At 38.2% G+C, this 24,616-nt stretch overlaps 1 protein-coding gene and 1 pseudogene across 2 annotated transcripts in view; one reads left to right on the forward strand and one right to left on the reverse strand.

Annotated features, from left to right (window-relative positions):
- The window catches only part of LOC114261210 (SWR1-complex protein 4), a 37,121-nt gene extending 26,087 nt beyond the window's left edge, over window positions 1-11,034 (reverse strand). For both annotated transcript variants that reach the window (XM_028201444.2, XM_028201443.2), the window contains exons 1-11: window positions 10,428-11,034; window positions 10,239-10,328; window positions 7,195-7,260; window positions 7,042-7,101; window positions 6,842-6,898; window positions 2,665-2,794; window positions 2,431-2,498; window positions 2,183-2,275; window positions 1,966-2,013; window positions 978-1,154; window positions 593-703 (exon numbers count right to left, since the gene is read on the reverse strand). In XM_028201444.2, the coding sequence (XP_028057245.2) occupies window positions 593-703; window positions 978-1,154; window positions 1,966-2,013; window positions 2,183-2,275; window positions 2,431-2,498; window positions 2,665-2,794; window positions 6,842-6,898; window positions 7,042-7,101; window positions 7,195-7,260; window positions 10,239-10,328; window positions 10,428-10,541 (1,014 nt within the window). In that variant the 5' untranslated portion in view covers window positions 10,542-11,034. The remainder of the gene's footprint in view (window positions 1-592; window positions 704-977; window positions 1,155-1,965; window positions 2,014-2,182; window positions 2,276-2,430; window positions 2,499-2,664; window positions 2,795-6,841; window positions 6,899-7,041; window positions 7,102-7,194; window positions 7,261-10,238; window positions 10,329-10,427) is intronic.
- LOC114319782 (acyl carrier protein 1, chloroplastic pseudogene) lies at window positions 3,310-3,904 on the forward strand (annotated as a pseudogene).
- Window positions 11,035-24,616: the final 13,582 nt, after the last annotated feature.

The following is a 24,616-nucleotide window of genomic DNA, read 5'->3' on the forward strand; positions in this document are numbered from 1 at the left end:
GTCACTGTTGGATTAACTCTCACTACAATATAAATTGTGAGAAACCCTTATAATCACTTGCTCCCCTCCCCGCCCAGCCACCCACCCCTCTATGTCTATCCCATAATGTTTCCTCACTGCACTGTTGGATTAAATCTCAATACAATATCAAGTGTGCAGAACCCTAATATATGCACTTTACATCTCAAAAATAAAAGGGGGTAGAGAATGAATGTTAAATCAAACAAAAATATGGCAGATTAATAAGCATCTAATATAAATGACAAACAAAGAAGATGAACAGCCTAGTGATGTAATATCATTTTAGGTCAAAACACTGAAAAAGGAATAATATAGCAGGCAAAAAGATGTTCTCCTACAATTCATAAAAATACATGCAAACAAAGCATCAAAGCAACCTGTTCTGAAACAAAATGAAAAGAAATACTAAAATAATTTGTACTAGAATTCCAATGGTAAAGGTAGAATACAACTTTAATAATTATATTAACAACACTATGACTATCTCTATGTTTACGTAAATAAAATCATGCTCACATGACACTGAAAGTTCAACCAAGAGACATAAATAGTATAACGAGCAAAAACATACCCCAAGATCTTGTAAAGTCTGCTCAACCCGCTTGATAGTCCGAAGTCCAGCAGATGAGCTTGCAGCTTGTACCATTTGATCAAGTGCATATGTTCTAGTGTAAACCCGGAGCTGAAAACTTTCTCAATCAGTAAAGCTATTTATTATTATTTTTAATATAACTATCAGAGAGTTAGATATGATATACATGACTTGTTCAACTGTTTAATGAAACATACATAAGCATACATATGAAAAGAAAAGAAGAAGAAAAACCTTTGAACAATGTGAGCTAAGCAGAGATCATACAAAAATGTTCTCCCAGATTACGAGGGAGGGAGGGCATAGAAAAATAAACGATTAAAACAAGAAAAAACCATAAACAAAATTGAATTATCAAACGAACCACGCGAAGAGAAGTTGCAACAGAGGCACTCTCGGCTATTGAAGTTGGAGGTGCAACATTTGCAGAAGCAAACTGAACACTGGAAGAAGGTGATGTGGTATCAACAGGAACAATAGCCCTTTCAGTACCTTCTGCATCAACATTTGATGTGACTGGCAATTCTGACTCTTCAGCACCCTGAAAGGACAATAAATAGAGCATACACATGCATTCTAGTGCTCATACAAAGACACTTACTGAAAAAAGAAACATAATTAAAAGATACATTGGAGACAAGTGGCAACAACTTAAGGTGTACAAGAGGAGGCATGAAAGAGATGCTTCCAAGGCCCAAACCTTGATTAGCATGCATCGGATGATGAGCAACCCACTTAGGACCTTGGATAATCATGCTTTAGCCTTGTAAGGTCTTTTCTTATGCTTATTCTTATATTATCTATGTTTGGTGATTAGTCTTTTAGGTCAGGGATGCTTTGGCAATTTCCAAATTTAGTGGGCATGGGCTATATATAGGAGACACCCATGGGTTGTGGCATTGGTCAAGTTATGTATCAGGGTATTTATTTATGGGTCTTAGCAATTCAATCAAGTTAGAAACAAGAACACAAGTCAACAAAAGCCAGCTTCTAAACTTTCTCAGAGTGATGTCCTACATCAGACGCACAAAACGAGAAAGTAATAAGCAAATTACAATAGCTTCACATAGAGAAACAGGATAGTAACCAGAGAAAATGGAGAGTGCAACAAGTTAAAACAGAAACTGGAAGCAAGGAGCAGAAGTTTGGAAGGTAGATGGAACTGCAACGCAGGAAATTACAGTAAGCATATCAAGAGGTGAAATTTTCACCTTTAGAAAGAATATAGAAAGAAATCATACGAAACACGCATGAGGTCATGAAACTAGAGTACATTGTTATCTAAATGAGTACTTCTCTCCTTCCATTTGTAATGCTAAGAAACAAAATAGCTAGTCCAACATAAGATTTACCCTTGCAGCCATGCATGACTCAGATATTTTCTTTGCTTCAGCAAGAACCTAAAAAAAAAATTATAAAAAAAAAAAAAAGAAGAAAAAAATAGAACATTGGATAAACTAGTCAGTCCAGATGCTGATGAAGACCATGCAAGAATGTTCACAAATATGCTTGATTAGTCATAGTCAAAGTCAAAGTCAAAGTCAAAAGATACAGGAGCAAATTTCAAACCTCAGCATCCTTGCGCTCTTGCTGTTTTGTTTGAGAAAGGACCATGGATAATGAGCGCTTGCGCTCAATCTCTTGCGAAACATTGTACGGTTCCTACACAAAGGAAAAAACTTAAACTTACCAAGAAACAAAAATTAAGCACTTAGATATGATAACCTAAGAGGAAATAACATCAAGTGAAATTGGGAAACTACAAAGTCATAAAGTAGTATGTCATTGTAAAAACTTTCATCATAATGCCATCAAACCTTAACAATAGGATGTCCAGAAACATCACCAGGAGATGAAGCCCTAGAAATCAAGATGGCACGAGAAGCTACACACAAAGATAGCCATATTAATCAAGACAACAATCAGAAGTTTAAACCTTATGATGACTATCACATGGTAAACGAATGACGGATTGAGCCATTAATATCAAAATATGAAATGAACACACGGCATAGAAACAAAGTGTAACCAACAGAAGATGGTTAAAATACCACTATAATAGCGATCCTTCAGTTGTTCCACAGTCTGAGATGATGGGAATCTATCAGCAATCACAACAAAGCGGAGATCAAACCGTTCACATAAGTCAAAGAGCTGATCAGTCTCTTCCTTGGTCCACATCTAACAAAGAATATACAAAGTTAGAAGATTTGTACTCATGAAACTATCAAAAGGGGGGCAAAGAGAGAATTAATACAAATTAATTGATCAAAAAGAACCTGAAATCCAAGAATGTATCTAAATTATTTAATAACTATTCCTGTTTGACCACAATCACATCTGTGTAGGAATAAGGTTTGGCTAAAGAAAAGATGAAACGAGACATGTAATGTGCGGTTAAGTGTTAGAATTTACCATCACCTACCATACACTTACCATCACCTACCACACACTCACCTACTACACTCACCTACTCCTCACCTACCACCACCTAACCTACATCTATATAATCAATCAATTGTAACAGAATCAAAAATCAATACACATCAATCAATAATACACATCAATTTTTCTTACATGGTATCAGAGCAAGGTTGAGAAGCTACTAATTCTGCTTCACCGGCGGGCGGCAGCCTCGCCTTGGCCGCCCGCCGGACCTCTACACATACCTTCCCATCGTTGCCCTTGACCTCTCATTTTCATAGCCAAATCTCCTACAAATACAGAAAGATCTCTCTCTCTCCTCATTTTCTTCGATCACAGCTTCAGATCTCTCTCTCAACCATTACAGTCATCTCCATCAATGGCTTTTGTTGCTGGATCTTCGATGTCAATGACCTCCTTTTCATGCTCATTCAAGCAAAACCAGGTTGCGCCCAGTGACGCATCGATTTCGGATTTCGTGTGCGGCCAAACCAGAGACAGTAGACAAAGTGTGTGAAATAGTGAGGAAACAGCTGGCACTACCAGCTGGGACTGCAGTCACCGGAGACTCAAAGTTTGCAACACTTGGAGCTGACTCTCTTGACACGGTGGAGATTGTGATGGGACTGGAGGAGGAATTTGGGATCAGCGTGGAAGAAGAAAGTGCCCAGAATATTGCGACTGTTCAAGATGCAGCAGACCTAATCGACAAGCTCATTGAAAAGAAGGCTTAATTACTTTGCAGGAAAGTTCTTTTTTTTCTTTCTCATTTCACACAAGAAGATACCCTAGACTGGGTCAAAAAAGGACAAGAGAAGAATGCTCCATGTTGTATAATCAAAAGACTGGTCCATGAATTGTGCTGGTAGGCCCTACCACTAGCAAAAGCAATTTATAATCATGAATTTTGCTCTATGAAAATCGGCAGAGAGAGCACATGCATATGTGTTGCTTTTCTCTCTCCCATGTGACTCCACTGTAAAAGGTCACCCAATATACACACACCCACGGGATTGACAGACCCACATGCACTTTCTGATGCCAACATTTTTTAATCAACCTCACTCCATTTTCTCTTATTTTAATATATCTATATATATATATATATCTATGTTTATTTTATTGCACAGACCATCATATTTTTTTTGTTTTTCCGCTACCAAATATTATACTAGCCTTCATGAATTTCACTGGCTTCCACCACTTCATTTTATTTATTATGATTATTCTTATTTTCAAAAAAAAAAAAAAACTCTTGCTGATTCACAACTCTTGCTGATCCACCACTTCGTTTTATTTTTTATTATCATTATTATTATTATTTTCAAAAAACAAAAAAAAAATCCATTCACACCCACCTCAGTTTTCATTCCAGAAACTTGTCATTTTTTTTCATGCCGGGATCAACCCCGATCAGCATTTTACACCAAAAAATAAAAAAAAAAAAAAAAAAAAAAAAAACACACAAAACAACCACATCCACAAGCAGGATTTTTCTTCTCTACTCTGCCGCCGGTCTCTTCTTCTTGCCTCCGTCCTGAGAAGCCCTTGACGGTGCTGCCTCCGTGTTTTCCACGCCGCCGAGCACGTTCACTCCCCCATACTCCTCCACTGCCGCATATGGCGGCCCTCCAAATCGGAACATCACGGTGGCCTTCCGCTTCAGCTCCTTGTTTTCTGCCCTTAGCACGCTTATCTCTGCTCGCGCATCCTTATACATGCGTTGGAGCAGAGCCAGCTGGGAGTTTAAATGCTGCACCTCATTTGTCCTACTCTGCAGCCGGTTCGACAAGTTTGTGACCGCCGTCATGCTTTCCACACATGCCTTCAGAGTATACTGATTGGCCTCCACATCCGACTGCATTGCCATTCTTTGCTCCACCGACCGCATCGGAAAGTTCAACGGAGCAAACTCCGGGGCGCTTGGTTGAGTTTCCAGTGCCACCGCACCAGTTCTCTCTCTTGTTGACTCGTTGAGGTCGGGAAAGAGGGTGAGCAGTCCACGGGAAGACGAGGACGAGGCCATTTTCTGGGCAACAGAGTGTTACAGAATATCTCTCGCAACAGAGTGTTACAGACTCTCTCTCTCAGCACAACGAAGAGTTTTTCAGACTCTCTCTCAGCACAACGAAGTTTTTCAGAAGTTTTTTCGCAGCTTTTCTCTGCCTCAGCCTCAGCATCAACCTTGGTTAAATAGCCAAGGCAGCCACGCGCATCGCGTGCCTCTTGCCACCAGCCGACAACCGGGCACGCAAGCCAAGGCGCCCACGTGCCTCGCCATCATGTCCGGCACACCTTTTGATGAATTGGGCACGCCTTTTGATGGCACGCCTTTTGACAAAATTGGGCACACCTTTTGAGGGTGCGACTTTTTAAGGGTCCGACACGACTCTGTAAACTGTCCCGACATTGATTCCGGTTAGCTCCTTTATGGGTCCGACAAGACTCTGTAAACTGCCCCGACATTTATTCCGGTTAGCTCCTTCAAGGGTCCGACAAGACTCAGTAAACTGTCCCGACATTGATTCCGGTTAGTTTCTACAAGGGTCCAGCAAGACCCCGTAAACTGTCTTCTACATCGGTCCGACATGACCCCATAAACTGTCTTCTACATCGGTCTGACACGACCACACAGTGTCTGCTACAACGGTCCGACATGACCCCATAAACTGTCTTCTACATCGGTCTGACACCGCCATCCAGTGTCCTCTACACCGTTATGACACCACCATACAGTGTCCTCTACATGGTTATGACACCCCCATACAGTGTCCTCTACAACGTTATGACACCACCATCCAGTGTCTTCACCAATGGTCTGACACGACCATACAGTGTCACCTATCCTTTTTTATTTTTTATGTATTTTCTTGTTTTGTTCCTCTCTTCAAACTCAAGTTGGTTAGTTTCTATCCTCCTTGAGTTTGCGGGGGGCTGTTAGAATTTACCATCACCTACCATACACTTACCATCACCTACCACACACTCACCTACTACACTCACCTACTCCTCACCTACCACCACCTAACCTACATCTATATAATCAATCAATTGTAACAGAATCAAAAATCAATACACATCAATCAATAATATACATCAATTTTTCTTACATTAAGAATGCAGAATGGGCCACTTTGTGAGATTTGGTAAACCCTTCTTTAAAGAGGCCTTTATTCTATAGAAAATTTCAACAGGCATCAGTAGTCAGAACAGACTAACAAGGATTTGGCAGCATAATTAATACTTTGCTTGTTGGTTTCCGCATTAAATATGAGCTTATGCATATTCACTATATACAATCAAATACCAAGAATAAGACTATTGAAAGAATGGTGGGCTAAAGAAACATGTATCATAAGCACATAGTTGAATACTTCTTAAAAAATAAAAATAAAAACGAAAAACACATCAAAATGGTTATTCTACATAACTATGTTAAAGACCCAAAACAATAAACAATAACTTGATGAAGTTGTTGACGCAATTCATACTCAAAAGAAAATAAAAGAAAAAAATCCAACCACGAAAATAAGAGAGCAAAGAGAACCTATGACATATCAAATGTTCAAAAACTTGGAACACTTGATGTATTGCCCCTTCACTTAAAACCATGATAATGCAAGTCAGAATGAAGTTATTCTTAGATAAGCACAAACACACAAACTCAAATTAAGGACTTCTTCCTTTTTTCATGTTATTGACAAGAATGTCATTTAAATACATATTTACAACATAATCAGAAGAAATTTTTTCAATCCCAGTGGCAATCAAATCAGAAAGAAGCAATATCAAGATGCAACCTACAGGATCCGTTAAATGTTTTTCATACTCCTCGTCCGTGTACTTGACAATGTCGACAGACTGCACCAGACAAAGTAGCATATTACATTACTGAAGTATCAAATGGAGAGGAATACAAAATAAACAATAGATTAATTCATCAGTAGGAAAAACAGAACAAGTTATAGAATATTACATGCAAATACGAGCGTACTTATGTATACCTTGTTATATTTGGCAAAGGAATAGTCACCTGTTGGAGGAACAGCATTTACAACTCTGACCTGAGAAATATAAGAGCCACAAAAAAAGTTAATCAAATACCTCACTGACTAATGATCCTTGGAAATGTACACAACACAGATAGAATAACATACCCAGTGGTAAAGCTGCAAATTATCTTTTCGAGCTGAATTTGAAAAGGGAAGCCATTGCCAAGTAATCTGCAGGAAGAATCTAAACTCTCTCATAAAATTATCCTAACTATAAGTAGAAGCCAGAACTTAAAAAACTGACATAACATGAAAAAGATAAACTTATAGTAAAGAAATGCCACCCAAACAATCAAAGGACAACACATAGTTATACCGCATTTATATTCATTCATTCAGTCTTTGCTCTGCATGAGCTTATAGGGGATGCAAACCAACTTACTCATTTGAGGTGAACACATAAGTTCCTCCACCACATGTTTATACATCAGAAAGATCAACTTGGCCTGATTTTCCCAAAGCACGTTTAGGAAATCAAATTTATATTAAGCTTGAAGAATGGAATGATGCAGAACCTAATGCTTAAAATATAAGCAATATAATAGTCACATATAAGAATACCCAACCTTAACAAAGCAACATTTAGTACGCTTAACTAGGGATGGCAATGGATAACCTACCCTGTGGGTATCCATGGAGATCCAACCCAAATACATGGGTTTTCCCCTCTTTTTCTTATCCATTGGGTAGGGTAGGTGATATTCTTTAAATATCCACAGGGGATGGGTTGGGGATGGGTACCCACTAATTTCCCCATATGTTTTTTTTTTTTTTTTTAAGATTCACAACTAAAACTAAATATACATTCAATCTTTTTTCTTTTTTTTTATTTATTTATTTTTTCAGGTTCACAACCAATTTATTTATTTATTTATTTATTTATTTATTTATTTATTTATTTTTAAGATCCACAACCAAAGCTAAATATACCTCCAATTTTTTTTTATTTTATTTTTAAGGTTCACAATAATTTTTTTTTTAATTTTTAAGATTCGCAACAAAAGCTAAATATACATTTAATTTTTTTCCTTTTTTTAATTTTTTTTAAGGTTCACAACCATTTTTTTTTTTTTTTTAAGATTCACAACCAAAGCTAAATATATATTTAATTTTTTTTTCTTTTTTTTAAATTTTTTTTTTAAGGTTCACAACCATTTTTTTTTTTTTTTTTTTTTTTTTAAGATTCACAACCAAAGCTATACATTCAATCTTATTTTATTTTATTTTGCTCAACAATAAAATCAAATACACATTAATTAACATTGTCACATTATTCTTGTCAAATTTTATGCATATCTAGAATTTTTTAAATTTATTTAAAAAAAATTAAGGACATTGTCTAGTGTAGGTTTCGGTTTGCTTTTCTATGTTATTTTATTTTGTTGTGTATTGTAATTTTCAGAATGGTTTGCTTGTTCTGAAATTTCAATTAACGAGTATGAATCTATTTGTTTTATGTTATCACACAATTTATACAACATATATATATATATATATATATGAATGTATTTGAAAATAAGGAAATTGTAGATAATCAAAACAAGCATGAGTTGTGATTGGTTAGAAATGATGGGTACATAGATTTATTTGCTAGAAAAACAAAAAGGGGATACAAAGTCATACTAAATAATTTTTTTTAAATTAAAAGAATTTTTCTTAGTTACGAACAGATTTAACTGAAATCAGCTTGTTTCCCAATGCTATGCTTCATTTATTTAGATAGAAAATATTTTTTAATGAAAAATATTTTTTATAAAAAAAATTCAAAATATATTTTTTTATATTTGGTGGTGGTGGTGATGGAACGAAGGTGAAAGTAGAAATTGTTACATAGTGGTGGGGTGATGGCGGCAGTGATGATGGTAGTGGCTATGGTGATGGTAGTGTGACAGTGAAAGTGAGAATAGTGGTGATGGTGTTGTGAAATTAGTAAAAATTTAATTGAAAAAACATTTTTTGTTTTTTAAAAGTAACAAACAACAAAATTCGTGGGGGACTAAAGGAAGAAGATGGAGGATGGATTGGGTGTGGTAATGCATAGATATCTTAAAATGAGTGGTTCAGATTTGTTAAAGGTATAATTAGATTTTGGATAAATTAAAATGAATTGTTCAAATTTGCTAAGAGAAAGATGATTTAATGTCTAAATTGTCCGTGGCTAACAATTCCTTATTTATGCCCTGATGCAATTTAATATGAGTCTTATAATACTTTCTTCAAACAAACTTTTTGATTTTCTCAAAATTATATATTTGATTATTATAAAACAAACTTTTTAATTAATTAATTAATGTGAATTTGATTTTGTTGTTGAACCAAATAAAATAAAATAAGATTGAATGTATATTTAGCTTTTGTTGTGAACCTTAAAAAAATAAAAAATAAAATAAAAAAATAAGTTGTTAACATTAAATATATTAAAAAAGAAAGAAAAAAGATTGAAGGTATATTTAGCTAAAACCTTTATAAAAAAAGACAAAAGAAAAACAAGAAGGTTGTTAACATTAAATATATTAAAAAAGAAAGAAAAAAGATTGAAGGTATATTTAACTTTTGTTGTGAACCTTAAATAAAAAATAAAAAAAATAAAAAAAATAAAAAAAAATTGTTAACATTAAATATATTAAAAAAGAAAGAAAAAAGATTGAAGGTATATTTAACTTTTGTTGTGAACCTTAAAAAAAAATAATAAAAAAAAAAAATTTATTAACATTAAATATATTTAAAAAGAAAGAAAAAAGATTGAAGGTATATTTAGTTTTTGTTGTGAACCTTAAAAAAAAAAAAAAAAAAAAAAAAAAAAAAAAAAAAAAAAAGTGGTTAACATTAAATATAAAAAATAAAAATGAGGATTAAAATGGATTGGGGAAAATTCAAACCCATTAAAAAATGGGGAGGGTGGTACCCATGGGGAATGAGAAAAATTTATTATAGGAGAATGGGGGTGGGGAATTAATATCCACCCCATTGCCCACCATTGCCATTCCTACGCTTAACACACAATACTAATTCGTTCTAAGCCCTAACTTCACCTAAAACTTGTTTAAAAAAATAAAAAAAAAAAAGAAACGCGACTAACAACCCAACATGTTTCTATAATAATTCAACCAAATTTGAATATAAAGTAAGTTATACAATCACTAACTAACCTTCTCGTTCTCTGATTGAGGGCGCCGCTTCAGTTGAGCAACATCAATGGAAGGCATAAGAGGAGCCAAACCACCAATAAGCGCGTAAACCTGAAATTCAAAGGAAAAGAAAAAAAAAAAAAAGACCCAGTCAAGAAAATTTGAAACAATTGAATGAAACGAGCGAGAGAGAGCAAAGTAGCAAAGTACCTCACGCGAAATGCCATCAGGTTTTCTTTGAGAATCTTTCTGGGGTCTTGACTTCTTTTCCTGGGGTAAAGGCAATGGCGTTCTGGGCAATCCCAAAATGTCCTTGGCATCCATATTCAAAATCCCTAAATTATTAGGGGTTTTATCTTTCACAGTCTTTTTCTTTTGGTCGTCAAATCAGAACATCAAAAACTAAGATTTCATCGCCAAGAACGCGACGCCGAACAATCAAAATCTTGAATTCCAAACGCACGAACAAAGAAATTACTAGGTATTGTTGGATCAATTTTTTTACGAACAAGGAAGGTTAGGGTTTTTTTTTTTTTTTTTTTGAGCGCCAAGTTTTGGTTTTGCAAGCAGATCGATCGGAAAACAAAAACAACGGGTTTGTTTGGTTTGGTTTGATTTTGGTAGTTAAATTTTTTAAAAAATAATTGGGGATTGAGTTTAAATTTTTTTTTAATTTATTTAGTCGTATACTTTAAAAATAATTTTAGAATATGAAAATTTGAAATGTTTTGATTTTTTTTTTGTATTTGTAATTGAATAAATATATATACGGGGGAAAGAGCGGTCGGCAATGTAAAAATCTAACAGGGGCAACAACCTTCATTAACAATCTAACGGTCACGGTTCCCTTAACCTCCCCCCTTGTATTTGTAATTGAATAAATATATATACGAGGGAAAGAGCGATCGGCAATGTAAAAATCTAACAGGGGCAACAACTTTCATTAACAATCTAACGGTCACGGTTCCCTTAACCTCTCCCCCCGCGTCGGGAAAAATTAACAACTAAAATTATATTTGGTTTTGACTTTAAAAAATATAAAAGATAGAATTAATTACATAAGTTAATAACATAAAATGTCATATTTAAATCATAATTATTATATTTTTTTCTTACAAAAATTAAAAAGTCAAAAATAAAAACCAAACGAGACTAGGCCTTGTTTGGCAAGTGGTGATTTTAGTAAAAAATCAAAAAGCTACCAAAAAAACTAAAAAGCTAAGAGCAATTTCAACAATACTCTTTATTTTTCACTAGCTAAAGTATAAAAAAAAGTACACCATTTATTTTACCTAATTAGTTTAGCTATTGTGTATTCCAACCATACTCTTTATTTTAATTAGTCATTCAACAAACTAACTTAACCAATTTTCAAAATAAAAAATGCTATATATATACTGTATTTTTCATAGAATGCCACATATGCACCAAATGTTAATATGGTTGTCAATGTGACATTTGCAATAATATTTTTAAAAATAATATTTTTTAATTAATATTTAATTTTTTTTTATAAAATGTATAGTATGTGAATATATACCAACATATGAATTTTGTGGATCCATCTGGGAGAGGAAGGGAGGGGAAAAATAAAAGAAAACAATAAAGAATTTTTTAAAACGTAACAATACAAGGGACATTCTTCAATCATTGTAATTTATCAAATTAAGAACCGAAAGAACACAAATTAACTAATCAAAAACCTTACAAAGGTCAATGAATAAAATAAGAAAAAAAAAACATAAATAGCAAAGTTAAGAATAAACTTCAAAATAAATAAACTATTTCTAATTCAACTTGTTACAAATCTCCATGTTGATGCCACAAATGCGTAACTAGGTATGCTTGGAGTTTAGAATGAGTTTGTCTATCTCTAATGCGATGATGATTTTAAATGAATTCATAAAATTTGGGTGTGCACTCGTGTGACACTGTTGGAGGGAGACTTTCATCGATTGCATCATAATTACAGTCTATATTTTGTTCATTTCGCTCATCCTCAACAATCATGTTATGCAATATTGTACATGCCTTCATAATAACTTTAAGGGTTTCAATGACAGTTGCAACCAACTCTCTAATGATATTTAACAAGAGCAGTACCAATTCACAAGGGGGAAAACAACAGAACTAAATGAATAACATACTTCATGGATTAGCATCACTTCATAAATGCAGCAACCAAACATCAACTCAGGAAGTGTAGAAAATTCAAGAGAAAAAAATTAAAAATTAAACCAGGGTGAGCTTTTATGAAAAATTTCAGCAATTTATGACAATTCAGAAAAGAGAAGTAGGTTTCTCAGCTATTCAAACTAGTCTGCAAGTAGTATCCCATGACACAATTTAGTTTACCATATACCTCAAAGATAGCCACAATTCACCAAAATTCATGATGAATGACTGCTAATTCAATGTCTCTTAAAATCTCCAACATAAGCAAGTAAAATGAAAATGTATTTAGGAGCATAAAACTAGTGTTTAACCTTCCAATCATCCACTATAGATTATTCACAAGCTCTGATCAAAATATTTAAAATTTGGGCAAGGGCCATCAAAATCCCATCGCACCATCCAGTCCATTCATCAAAATATCAACTTGAAGTCATAACACCAACCATACAAATTCCAGAGTATCTAAGAACCCATAAAACAAACAAGAGAGTATTAACCCAAACTAACACCATTGAGAATGTTGCTGGACCTTTTTCCAACCTTTGCTTCCACAACTTCTGTGGAAGCAAAGGCTGGAATAAATATCAAGCTTGTACATTAAAAACTGAGACCTCAAACTTCATAAGACCATCTATGTACTAAGTTAAAAAATAAATATGTTAAAGTATACACAAAAATAAAAATAGGACTCTTGTTAAAATGTTGGCCATGTGTAGATGCGCCCGAACATCCCGGGCTCCACGCGCGAGATGGGCAGAATCCGTTTTGTTCATTGGACTACTACAGTTCGGACTCAAATGTCACGGTTCTGAATTTAATCTCACAAAGTGCAATGCAAGACCGATAAATCACCAAAGAGTCCAAATCCAACAAATCGTTTTGGAAAACTGATTTTTATAAAGAAGTGTCAAACATGGACTGCTTTGCCAGATACAGAGTCGCCACCTAAATGTTTTATTTTTGGAAAAATTTAGGAAACCTTGACTCGTTACCTAAGCCCACGTGCCCGTCATCACCAAAGTTGCCGTGGCTCGAGAACTTAGGTACGAGAGGGGAAGGTCATACAATGAGCACCCCCGCTCGCCCGATCAAAGATCGGCCTTTACTAACATGATATCTTGTTTTTGAAAACACATGCGTTCTTATTCCGGTTATTAGCCTATAATTACTATGTGATGCGCACAACACACAAGTATAGACTAGATCGCTTAAATTGGAACAAAACATCCCATGTTTGTTTGTTTGGAAATGGTTTGAAGGTGTTACTCGCAAGTAGGCTAAGACGTAAATTTGCCACCCTCGAGTGGGCTTAGAAAACATGATTTTGCCACTCTCAAGTGGGCTTAAAACTCGCATTTCAATGAATTGTTCCAATTCAAGCAATCCAACCTTCACCCACAAGCATTCAGGCAATTATATCAGTTAAGCAAATAGCCTCATGGCAAGCATGTTGTCATGTTAACACTCACACTCATGTAAGATGCTAAAGCATAAAAGCTTACCTAGTACTCCGAGCCAAAACAATAGGTAGTTAGTAATCGATGCATGATCCTAGCTATGTTAAGATGGCTAATGCGACACATGCAAAATGCAACTAGAAATAGGCTCGGCTATTCTAAAATAGCATATGAAATGCAACACTTGATAACATGTATTCAAGTAGGAATTAAAATACGATGCAGTTAGTATGATGCACTGAGCCCGGTGCATGCAAGATAAATGAATTAATGCAAACATGCATAGCATAAAGATGCTAATTGAAATATACCCTAAAACTAACCACTGAAAGCAGGTAAGTAAAAGGGAGAAAGACGCGGGGTTAGAAGACATTACACATTCACGCACACTTATTACAAAATTTGCCCTCTCGACAGAGGGTCCGAATGAATAATACAAGCCAACGAATTAATTAACTACCCTAGCCCATTAATTATTACAAAACTCTTAACTAATTAAACAAATTAATTAAGTTACAAAACAAACTAAGTATGAGATTAAAGAGGCTGCCACAGCTCTACCTCGGAATGATTGAATGATGCATGCTCGATCGCCTCGCTCGGAAATCCGTTGCCATGTCTCATATTGCCTCTGTTTGCACACTTGTGCTCCTCTGAAAACTGTGAAAGTTCCTGTGATGCTTCTGAACCACCTCATGGTCACTGTGAGAGGCCATCGGCCAAAATATGAGGCCATCGGCCAGGGAATAATGGTCATCGACCACAATTAATGATATCGGCCAAAAATTGTAAGCCGATCGGCACTAAAGATAGCAGATCGGCCATCTCTTCCTGCATAATACTCATTTTGCTGCAGTAGAGGACAAACAAGGGCATGGCAATACATTTGCAAGAAAATGTTGTGCAACTACACCCCTTATCATGTTTGGAACTCAAAGGAGTGTAGTGTTCGATCCTCGGGCCATCAATCACGCATTTCGATGCATGATGGCCAAAGAGGCCGAATTACACAAATCAATATGGAATGAATGCACAAAAACTCATGAATGTCTCATACTCTATCATGTTGGATCAAGAGTGTCAGCGACCGAGGATTGAGGCACGTTTCGTCACTTCAAGTACGAAACGTCCCTCGTTCCTCGTGTTTGGTTCGACACCCCAAACCAAACACAATGCAATGCAAGCATATTAAACGCAATGATAATGGCATGCAAACCGTGTAATGCAACCTAAGCATGTAAACAAGCTAATGTAGCAATCATGCACAATGCAATGCAACTTAAACATGCAAACATGTAATGTGCCAAGCATGTAAAATGCAATGCAACCTAAACATGCAAACATACAATATAATAGGCATGCAATAACAATATCAACAACAAGCATGCAACAACATGCAATGCGATAAGCATACAACAACACACAAACCGTATGGTCTATGGACTTATACTGAAAATGGACAGACCTCAGCCATACCAAAAACAGTGGCCAAAATGCCAAGGAATGATGGAATAAAATGCGACACAAGCATGCATGCCAATTGGCCTATCACTTAGGCACAAGGACACAACTCTCAAACATGAGCAAGGAGTGACAAACATGATAATGTGGCAATGCAATGAGCTTCGAAATCATGTGAGGAATGATGCCAAATCATGCACACAAGTTAAGCATAGCATGCAAGAAAGCTCAAAACTCGAAACTAGCAAAGGGGATCACACTAGGCTATGCAAACCATGAAGCCAATGGCCCAAGCAAACCAAAACAGTCCTAAAGCATATCAAAGTGAGTCTAAAACATGCGTGGACCAAGGCCAAAACAAGCTAGAACAAAAGTCCAAAAGGCGTGAGGCATGTAAGGCTAACAAGGGATGTTATACTACACCTATTAAGACCAAACATGGCATGACTTAACCAATGAAAATCAGAGTTATGACATGTCAAAATAAGCCCAAAACCCCACTTAGATGGCATCCCAAAGACCCAAGTATGATGGCATGCACAATGATCCATTCATGAGGCATAAAACACCAACTCTTCAAAGCATTAAAGAAGTGACAAGTACAAGTGTATGACCACTCTATATGGACTGAAATCACATATGAAATGATGCCAAATCATAGAAATGGTCCAAGTAATACATGCTAATGACTTGGACACTCAAAGCCAACAAGCTAGATTGAACCAAGGCTATACAAAACAATGCATGCATGACTAAAACAACACCAAATAGAGCTTAAACATGGTAAAATATGAGTAAAAGTTTTTTTGAGTTAAGCCAAAATATGCAAGCATGATGTTCCAAATGCATGATGCATGTTAAGGCAAATGAGAGGATTGCAAGACAAGTGCATGATGCATGTAAGAGGCTATAAAACCAACTTAAAACAGAGATATAGCATGGCCAAATAACACCAAATACTTACTGAAATGGAGCCACAACAAGCTAAGAAAACATACTACCCTTATGAGTCATAAATACATGCAAATGAGAGACAAGGAGAGAGGGGTGTCCCTCTTCTATACAAGACTCTAAACCTACCTTTCCACCACTTAAAATCCTTTGGATTTCAGTGGTAGAAAGGTCATGCAAGAGCAAAAACAAAGGCCAAAAAGAAAGGCACAAAACAAGGCCAAACAAGGCCTGAGAGGGATAGACAACCCCTAACCAAAAAGTGACCTTAAACAATCATCTCAAGCATGAAAAATTAGAACTTTTTGTATTAGAAAGCTAAGCTTAAAATAGCATGGAAGTATGTCCAAAAGCTTAAGCAAAAATGGGGGTTTAAAAGGTTAAGAGCTCACCCTTGTAGAACCTCTTCAAGAACACACCTCCAGCAGGTTTTCTGAGTTCAAACCAACCCAAGAACACCAAAACCAACTCCTAAGGATCTCAGCAACCAAACGATGGTGTATTACTAGGTTTTGTAGTGCAAAAGTGAAGACAAAACACCCTTTTAGGCACAAATACACACAAATATAGAAAGAGAGGAAGAAATGTAGAGAGAGAGATATATATTTTCTATATCTCAATTTTCTGAACCTTTAAGAAGGGAGGAGGAGCTCCCTTCTTATAGGAATTCAATTCCAAAGCTTCTTGGAGAAGCTAGAACAAGGTGCAAATCCCTCCATACACATGGAGGATGGGAATTATGCCTACCAGCTATCACAGCTGGTAGAAAATATCTGCAAAAAGCAAATGGAAAGGTCTCGGTTCAAAAATATGATCGATCGATCAAAAAAAGTGCCGATCGGCCACCACTTTTGGCCGATGGCAAGAAAACAAGGCCGATGGCATCATGCTTTGGCCGATGGGTTGAGGGGATGGCCAACAAGCGACCCTCTTCCCTCAGAAACAAAACCACAAGTCCTTGGTCCACAACCAAGCACAAAATAGACAAGTTGAGAGATCCTAAGGCAAGACGCGCAGCCGAGACCTTCGGGAGCTCAAAACGAACACGAGCATGGATGATCATCGAGTGTTCAAATGATGACGTCCAAGTCTTAAGGACAGTCAAAAATGGGGTGTCTACAGTTGCCCCTCTTTGACAGAACTCGAAAGTCATAAGGTGACGGGAGTGAATGTCAAAGCCCAGAGACGGCCCATTTTCAACAAGGCCGAAGACTTAGACAAGCCTATAAGATAACAAAGATATGCGCCCGCAGGCAGGGGCAAGATGCAAATGACATGCACGATGCCGAACATAACTTATGATCATGCAAAGAGAGCTGTAATGAAGCATAACATGCAACAATTTAAGCAAGTGAATAAGAATCAAACTACATTTCATGCAAAAAGGATGTAAGAGAATTATACAATTCTCGCTACGTCTCATACGGAGTACATACAATACCGTCTGGTTCGTCTGGTCGCACCAGTTTCAAATGAACCATACATACAATTTCGTGCCTGCAAAAGAAAGAAACTTAACAGGTACAATATAGTAGAAACACATGTAGGTAGGACGTGCATAACAATGCAAGTGAAACAAGCACATAACAATGCGAGTAATGTGCGTGACAGCGCAAGATAGAGTGTGCATAACAATACGGGTGGAACGTGCATGACAGCGCAAGACAAAAGAGTTGTATGATAATGTGAGTATAGTGCGTGACGGCGCAAGATAGATGTGCAAAACAATGCAAGTAACATGAGTGACAGTGCAAGTTAAAGAGGTGCAAAACAATGCGAGTAACGTGCATGACAGCGCAAGACAGATATGCAAAACAATGCAAGTAACGTGCGTGACAGTGCAAGATAGAGAGGTGCATAACAATGCAAGTAACGTGCGTGACAGCGCAAGTTAGAGAGGTGCACAACATTGCAAGTAACGTGCGTGACAGCGCAGGTTAAAAATGTGCAAAACAATGCAAGTAACTGTAGACATCTCATTTTTTACCGTCCTGAAGACTTGGTTGTGCTTGCAGGTACATCCAGCCACAAGTTCGATTGCTCGTTGAGTACTCGACTTTCACGGCGGAACGTCACAGGTTTGAGTTTCCAAACCCTGTATCATTTCTGTCCCTTTTTTGGACCAGGTGTTGGTCTTTTCTGCTTGTTTCTTGTGAGGCACTGCCGGCCACTGTTTGGCACTACTGGCCATGCACTTTCCCCTACCTGCTACTGATGATGCCTGCTAGCCATCAGTGAGACACTACCGGCCACAATTGATGGCCGGCAGAACCCTTTGTCTCAGTAGATTTCATGCCAGATCTTTTGAGCCAGCTGGTTTTCACTTATCCCTCCTCCATACATGTGTATGGAGGGATGAGGCCCTTTCCAAGCTTGTTTAACAAGCTTGGCTTTTCATTCCTCTATATAAGGAGAGGCTCTCCCTCCTTTACAGAGGTTCAGCACATTTTGAAGAGATATATCTCTCTCTCTCTCTCTCTATATTTTTCATTCTCTCTCTATATTGTTGTTGGTTTTGTGCCTTCAAGTCTATTTTCCTCTCACTTTTGCACTACAACACATAGTGATACACCACCACCTTTGGACTGAGGTTCTTAGGAGTGTTGTTTGAGCTCTGAAAATTGGTTTTTAACCCCTGAGGTTGCTGGTTTCGAAGTTGAGCTTCAAGAGTGAGTATATTCCCCTTTTTAGCATTTATTGTATCTCATTTTGGCCATTCTTGCATATTGTTTTAGGCCTTTCTTTCAACTGAAAAAAGTTCTATATTTAAGTGCTTTTGTTGATTGTTTAAGGCCTCTTTGGTGTTTAGGGTGTTCTACCCTCTTGTGTGCCTTGTTTGGCCTTGTTTTGTGTCATGCTTTAAGGCCTTTGAGTTAGTCTTTGTTTGGCCTTTTAGCCACTGAAATCCAGTGGATTTTCAGTGGTAGGCATGTGGTTTTGAGGCCTAAAATCAGAGGGGGGTAACCCCCTCTCTCTTTGTTTTGTTTGCTTGAGTTATTGGCTTATCAAATGAGCATGTATCTCTATATTTTCGAGGCCTGGTTCAGATACTTTTTTGTGACTTGTAGGGCCTGCCTTGACTCTGTCCATAGTTGGTTTGGTCACCTTGTGCATGCATCTTGTATGTGTAGTATAATCCCATTTGTGGCTCATCAAAGTAGCATGTCTTCCTTGCATGTGTTGGCTCCATTTCAGCAGGTTTTTGGCCATAATTTGACATCTCATAACTCTGATTTGGGCTGGTGTGGTCACCTCTTGCATGCTCCATGTACTTGTAGTGTAAATCTTGCTTACTAGTCTTGTATGCATGATGTTTTGGCTCATCATTCTAGCATATTTTGGCTATGCTCCAGCATGATTTTATTCATATTTTGGGCTGTTCTAGGACTGTTTTGGGCTGCCATGGGCATATCACTCATGTTTTGTATAGCTATAGTGCAAATGCTTTGGCTAGTCTTGAGTTTTGAGGCCCCTACCATGCTATACTTGTGACGTTTGCATGCTTTGGCATCATTTGAAGTGTTATATCAGTGCATATTTCATGGTCATACACTCGCCTTTGTCATGCTTTCAATGCCTTAAAGAGTCGGTGTTTTATGCCTCACGAATGGATCATTGTGCATGCCTCTACGCTTAGGTCTTTGGGATGCCATCTCAGTAGGTTTTTGGGCTTATTTTGACATGATGTAACTCTGTTTTATGTTGTCCAAGTCATGCCATGTTTGGTTTTAATAGGTGTAGTGTAATACCCCTTTTGTAGCCTTGCATGCTCCATGTTTTTGGCCTTTTGTTCTAACTTGTAATGGCTAGGTTCAAGCATGTTTTTAGACTCACCTTGACCTGCCTTGGGACTGTTTTTGATTCCCTTGCCCCTTTGAGGCTTGTTTTGCATGGCCATGGTTTAAGTCCCTTTACTAGTTTCGAGCTTTGAGCTTTCTTGCATGCTTTGTTTGTCTTACTAGGGTGGTTTGGCACCATTCCATGCATGTTTTCAGAACTTATGGTGCTGTCACATATCCATGCTTGTCACTCTTTAAGTGTGCTTAAAAGTCGCATCTTTGTGCTTTGATCCTTGAGCCAATTGGCATGCATGTTTGCCTTGCCTTTTCATGTTTTTCATACCATCTTTTTAGCACTAATGGCCACTGATCTGGGGCATGACTGAGGTTTACCCCTTTTGGTTTAAGTCCATTTGGTATGTTCACTTGCATGTTGCTTGTATGCTTATTTTGCTTTGCATTAAGTATGCATGTCCCAAACGTTGCTAATTTATCCTTGTAGCATTGCATTGTGCATGCATGCATTAACATTGTTCGCATATCATTAGCTTTGTTAAGTTAATCATATTACATTGCATTGTGTTTGCCATGCTTGTGTTGCATTGTTGTTTGGATTAAGTATTAATCCGAGCACAAGAAACGAGGGACGTTTCATACTTCAAGTGATGAAACGTGCCTCAATTCTCGGTCGCCGACACTCTTAATGACGCATGATAGAGTTTTAGGCTTTATGTGTTTCTTGTGCATTCATTCTACATTGATTTGCACAAGTTGGATCTTTGGCCATCATGCATCGAGACGCGTGATTGATGGTCTTGGATCTGATTATGCCTCTCCCTTGGTGTTTTGAGGTGATATGGGGTGGCATAGTGTGTACGTACCGTTGGGAGACCCTCCATTTTCTCTATTTTGTGCTCTGCTGCAGCTTGGTGTCACAGCACACCAGTGGCCGGCACCCTCCCATCTTTAGCCGGCAGATCTTCATTTGTGGCCGACAGTATGCACTCTTGGTCGGTAGAGGGGTCGGCAGCAGCTCCTCATGGCCGGTAGGCCACTGGTGCACTCAGCACTGTTTTGGTAAGATTCAGCAGCTAATTCTCAAGGACACCCTGCAGACAGAGCCTCTAAAATAGCATTTGGAGAGCTTTTCGGGACGGGAATTGAGAGCATGCATCATTCCTTGTTCAAGGCAGAGCTGAGGCAGCCTGATCTAGTGCTTTACTTGTTAATTAGCATTTAGTGTTGTAATTTAATTAATTCGTTTGATTAGTTAAAGTTTTGTAATAATTAGTTGTAGCTAGTTATTCAATTTGGTTGTGTAATAATTAGTCTAATTAGATTATTAGATTGGTTGATTAGCTTAGCATAGCTAGCTTAACATATTCATTCGGACCCTCCGTCGAGAGGGCGTATTGTTATAATAAGCGTGCGTGTGTGCGATGCATGTCTTCCAACCCCCATTTCTTTCTCCCTTTTACTTATCTGCTTTCAGTGGTTAGTTTTAGGGCATGTTTCAATTAGCATCCTTATGCTCGCATGTTTCAATTAGCATCCTTATGCTCGCATGTTTGCATCCATTCATTTGTATTGTATGCACCGGGCTCGGCGCATCATACTAACTGCATTGTATTTCAATCCCTACTTGAATACATGATTATCAAGTCGTATTTCACATGCCATCTTAGAATAGTCGAGCCTATTTTAGATGCATTTTTGTATGCGTTGCATTAGCCATCTTAACATGAACTAGGGTCATGCATGATTTCTAACTAGTTCTCTGTTTTGGCTCGGAGTACACTGTGAGTGTTTATGCTTTAGCATCTTGCATGAGTGTAAGTGTTGCCATGATAGCATGCTTGCCATGAGGCTAACTGCTTATTTGATATAACTGCCTGAATGCCTGTGGGTGAAGGTTGGATTACTTGAATTAGAACAATTCATTGAAATCCTCGATTTAGCCTACTTGTGAGTAGCAAACTTCAAACTGTTTTCAAACAAACAAATATGCAATGTTTTGTTCCAACTTAGGCGATCTAGTCTATACTTGTATGTTGTGCGCATCACATAGTAATTCTAGGCTTAATAACCGGAATAAGAGCGCATGTGTTTTCAAAAACAAGATATCATGTTTAGTACAGGCCGATCCTTTGATCGGGCGAGCGGGGGTGCTCATTGTATGACCTTTCCCTCTCGTACCCAAGTTCCCGAGCCGAGGCAATTTTGGTGATGACGGACACGTGGCCTTAGGCATGAGTCAGGGTTTTCTAAATTTTTCTCAAAACAAAATATTTAGGTGGCGACTCTGTATTTGGCAAAGCAGTCCATGTTTGACACTTTTTTATAAAAATCAGTTTTCCAAAACGATTTGCTGGATTTGGACTCTTTGGTGATTTATCAGTCTTGCATTGCACTTTGCAAGATTAGATTCAGAACCGTGACATTTGAGTCCGAACTGTTGTAAGCCCAAATGAACAAAACGGGATTTTCCCGGGACGTTCGGGCCCGTCTACAGTAACGTGCGTGACAGCTCAAGTTAAAGAGGTGCAAAACAATGCGAGTAACGTGCGTGACAGCGCAAGATAGATGTGCAAAACAATGCAAGTAACGTGTGTGACAACGCAAGATAGATGTGCAAAACAATGCAAGTAACGTGCGTGACAGCGCAAGTTAAAGAGGTGCAAAACAATGCGAGTACAGTGCGTGACAGCGCAAGATAGATGTACAAAACAATGCAAGTAACGTGCGTGACAGCGCAAGTTAGATGTGCAAAACAATGCAATAGAGATGTGCATGACAATGCAAGCATGACGTGCGTGACAACGCATATAGTATGTGCATAACAATGTGAAAGAGATGTGCATGACAATGCAAGCATGACGGAGGCATTTTATTCGCGATGTTGAGATGCAACTTCAATACGAGACGAGGCACGCTTAATGCAAGAGCGAAAAGACATATAACAAGCGCGCTTATTACAAACATGACAAAACATTGTAATGTGACATATTCAAGGCGATTTTTGAATCTCATAACATACAAAAGGATACGAAGAAGGATACGCCTCGCGCATATCGAATGCCGCACACGGAAGACACGGTTCGAGGTCAACACGAAGGCTGGTTAAGCTTCAAAAGTGTATTTTCTTGCACTTCCTTGAGAGATAAGGGTACCAATTAAAACAACTAACCCAAACAAGAACATTGGAGGTGCATCGACCACAAGGGGAGGCCATCGGCCATCCATCGGTCGCAAAAAGAGATAATCGGCCAAATATTTAGCCGATTGGCTAACAATTTGGCCGATCGGCCAAAAATGGCAATTTCGGGGCAGTTTTGTCCATTCACCTCGGGACTTTAAATATAGGGCCTCAAACCCCATTTCCTCACTTCCTCAAGCTCAAAAAACATTTCCCTACCTCTCTAGATCATTTCTCTCCCTTCAATCCTTGCTTTTCTCCCGTTTTCAAGCCTTTTACATCGTTCGATTTGCGAAACCCTCTTCGTTTTAGACACTTTGAACCGAACAAAACTTGATTTCGGTGCCACATTCTCGATTTCCACCACTTAGGGTTTGTTTCCCCTGAGTTACCCTCGGTCTTCGTGCCTTTTCCCACACTCCGACCTCTTTTTTCATTTTTCACCCCTTGGGGTTGACTTTTGGGTTGACTTCTGGCATTCTTGCCTATTTTCCGCACCCTCGGCCATTTTTGCACCTTTCACGAGATGGCGGACGACATTCCACGAGGTGGGACTCCTCTGGAAATGGATATGGACCTTAAGGTCGAGCTCCTACCTCTTAGCATTCGACCATTCGACCCGGCGACATACCGGCGGGCGATTCACATACTACCTCCTGATAGCATCTGTCAGTTCCGGAGCTACGCGCGAGGTGCGCCATTGGAGCTCTTGCTATGCGAGCCAGAGTCGCATCTATCCTTTGGCACCGCTGAGGTACATTCTCCCATCTCTTTCATTTTCCGCAATGTAGATTCAGATATCTTCGATAGCCGATACTGCTCTGTAACTGAATAACCCAAACACACTGATACATCATATGCGTAGTTCACCGTGAGCACATCCACACGCGATATCTGTTTAAACTTGAACACATGTACACACACTGCATATTCATCAACACTGAATGCATTCAAACATTGTATATCTAATGCTGCTTCGCATTTGTTTGTCTTTGAACATAGGGAGATTCCCATGCCTTTCGAGGGTATGAGAATACCATTGCCCGAGGGTGGTACATGGAGTTGTCCGATGCGGTCCGCCATATCATTGATCAGGCTGGCTTCGGCACCTTCTGCATGGGACTTTCGCACCTCACTGCGAGTAGACCCCTTCTTAGTGCTCTGGTGGAGAGGTGGTGGGACACCACCGATTCCTTCCACCTTTCTGCTATAGGGGAGATGACGATGACTCCCTTCGACTTCTCGATGCTCACCGGCATCGGGGTAGGGGGTGATCTGATTCCCTTTGACACTGATATGGATGAGTGGGACGCCGCCCAGATGTTTTTGCTCGGCGCTTGGCCACCTCTCTCCCGGCCAGGGTTCGTAAGGTACTCTTGG

This window comes from Camellia sinensis, chromosome 14, assembly GCF_055761805.1.
Source record: "Camellia sinensis isolate YWXY chromosome 14, ASM5576180v1, whole genome shotgun sequence".
Lineage (NCBI taxonomy): Eukaryota > Viridiplantae > Streptophyta > Magnoliopsida > Ericales > Theaceae > Camellia > Camellia sinensis.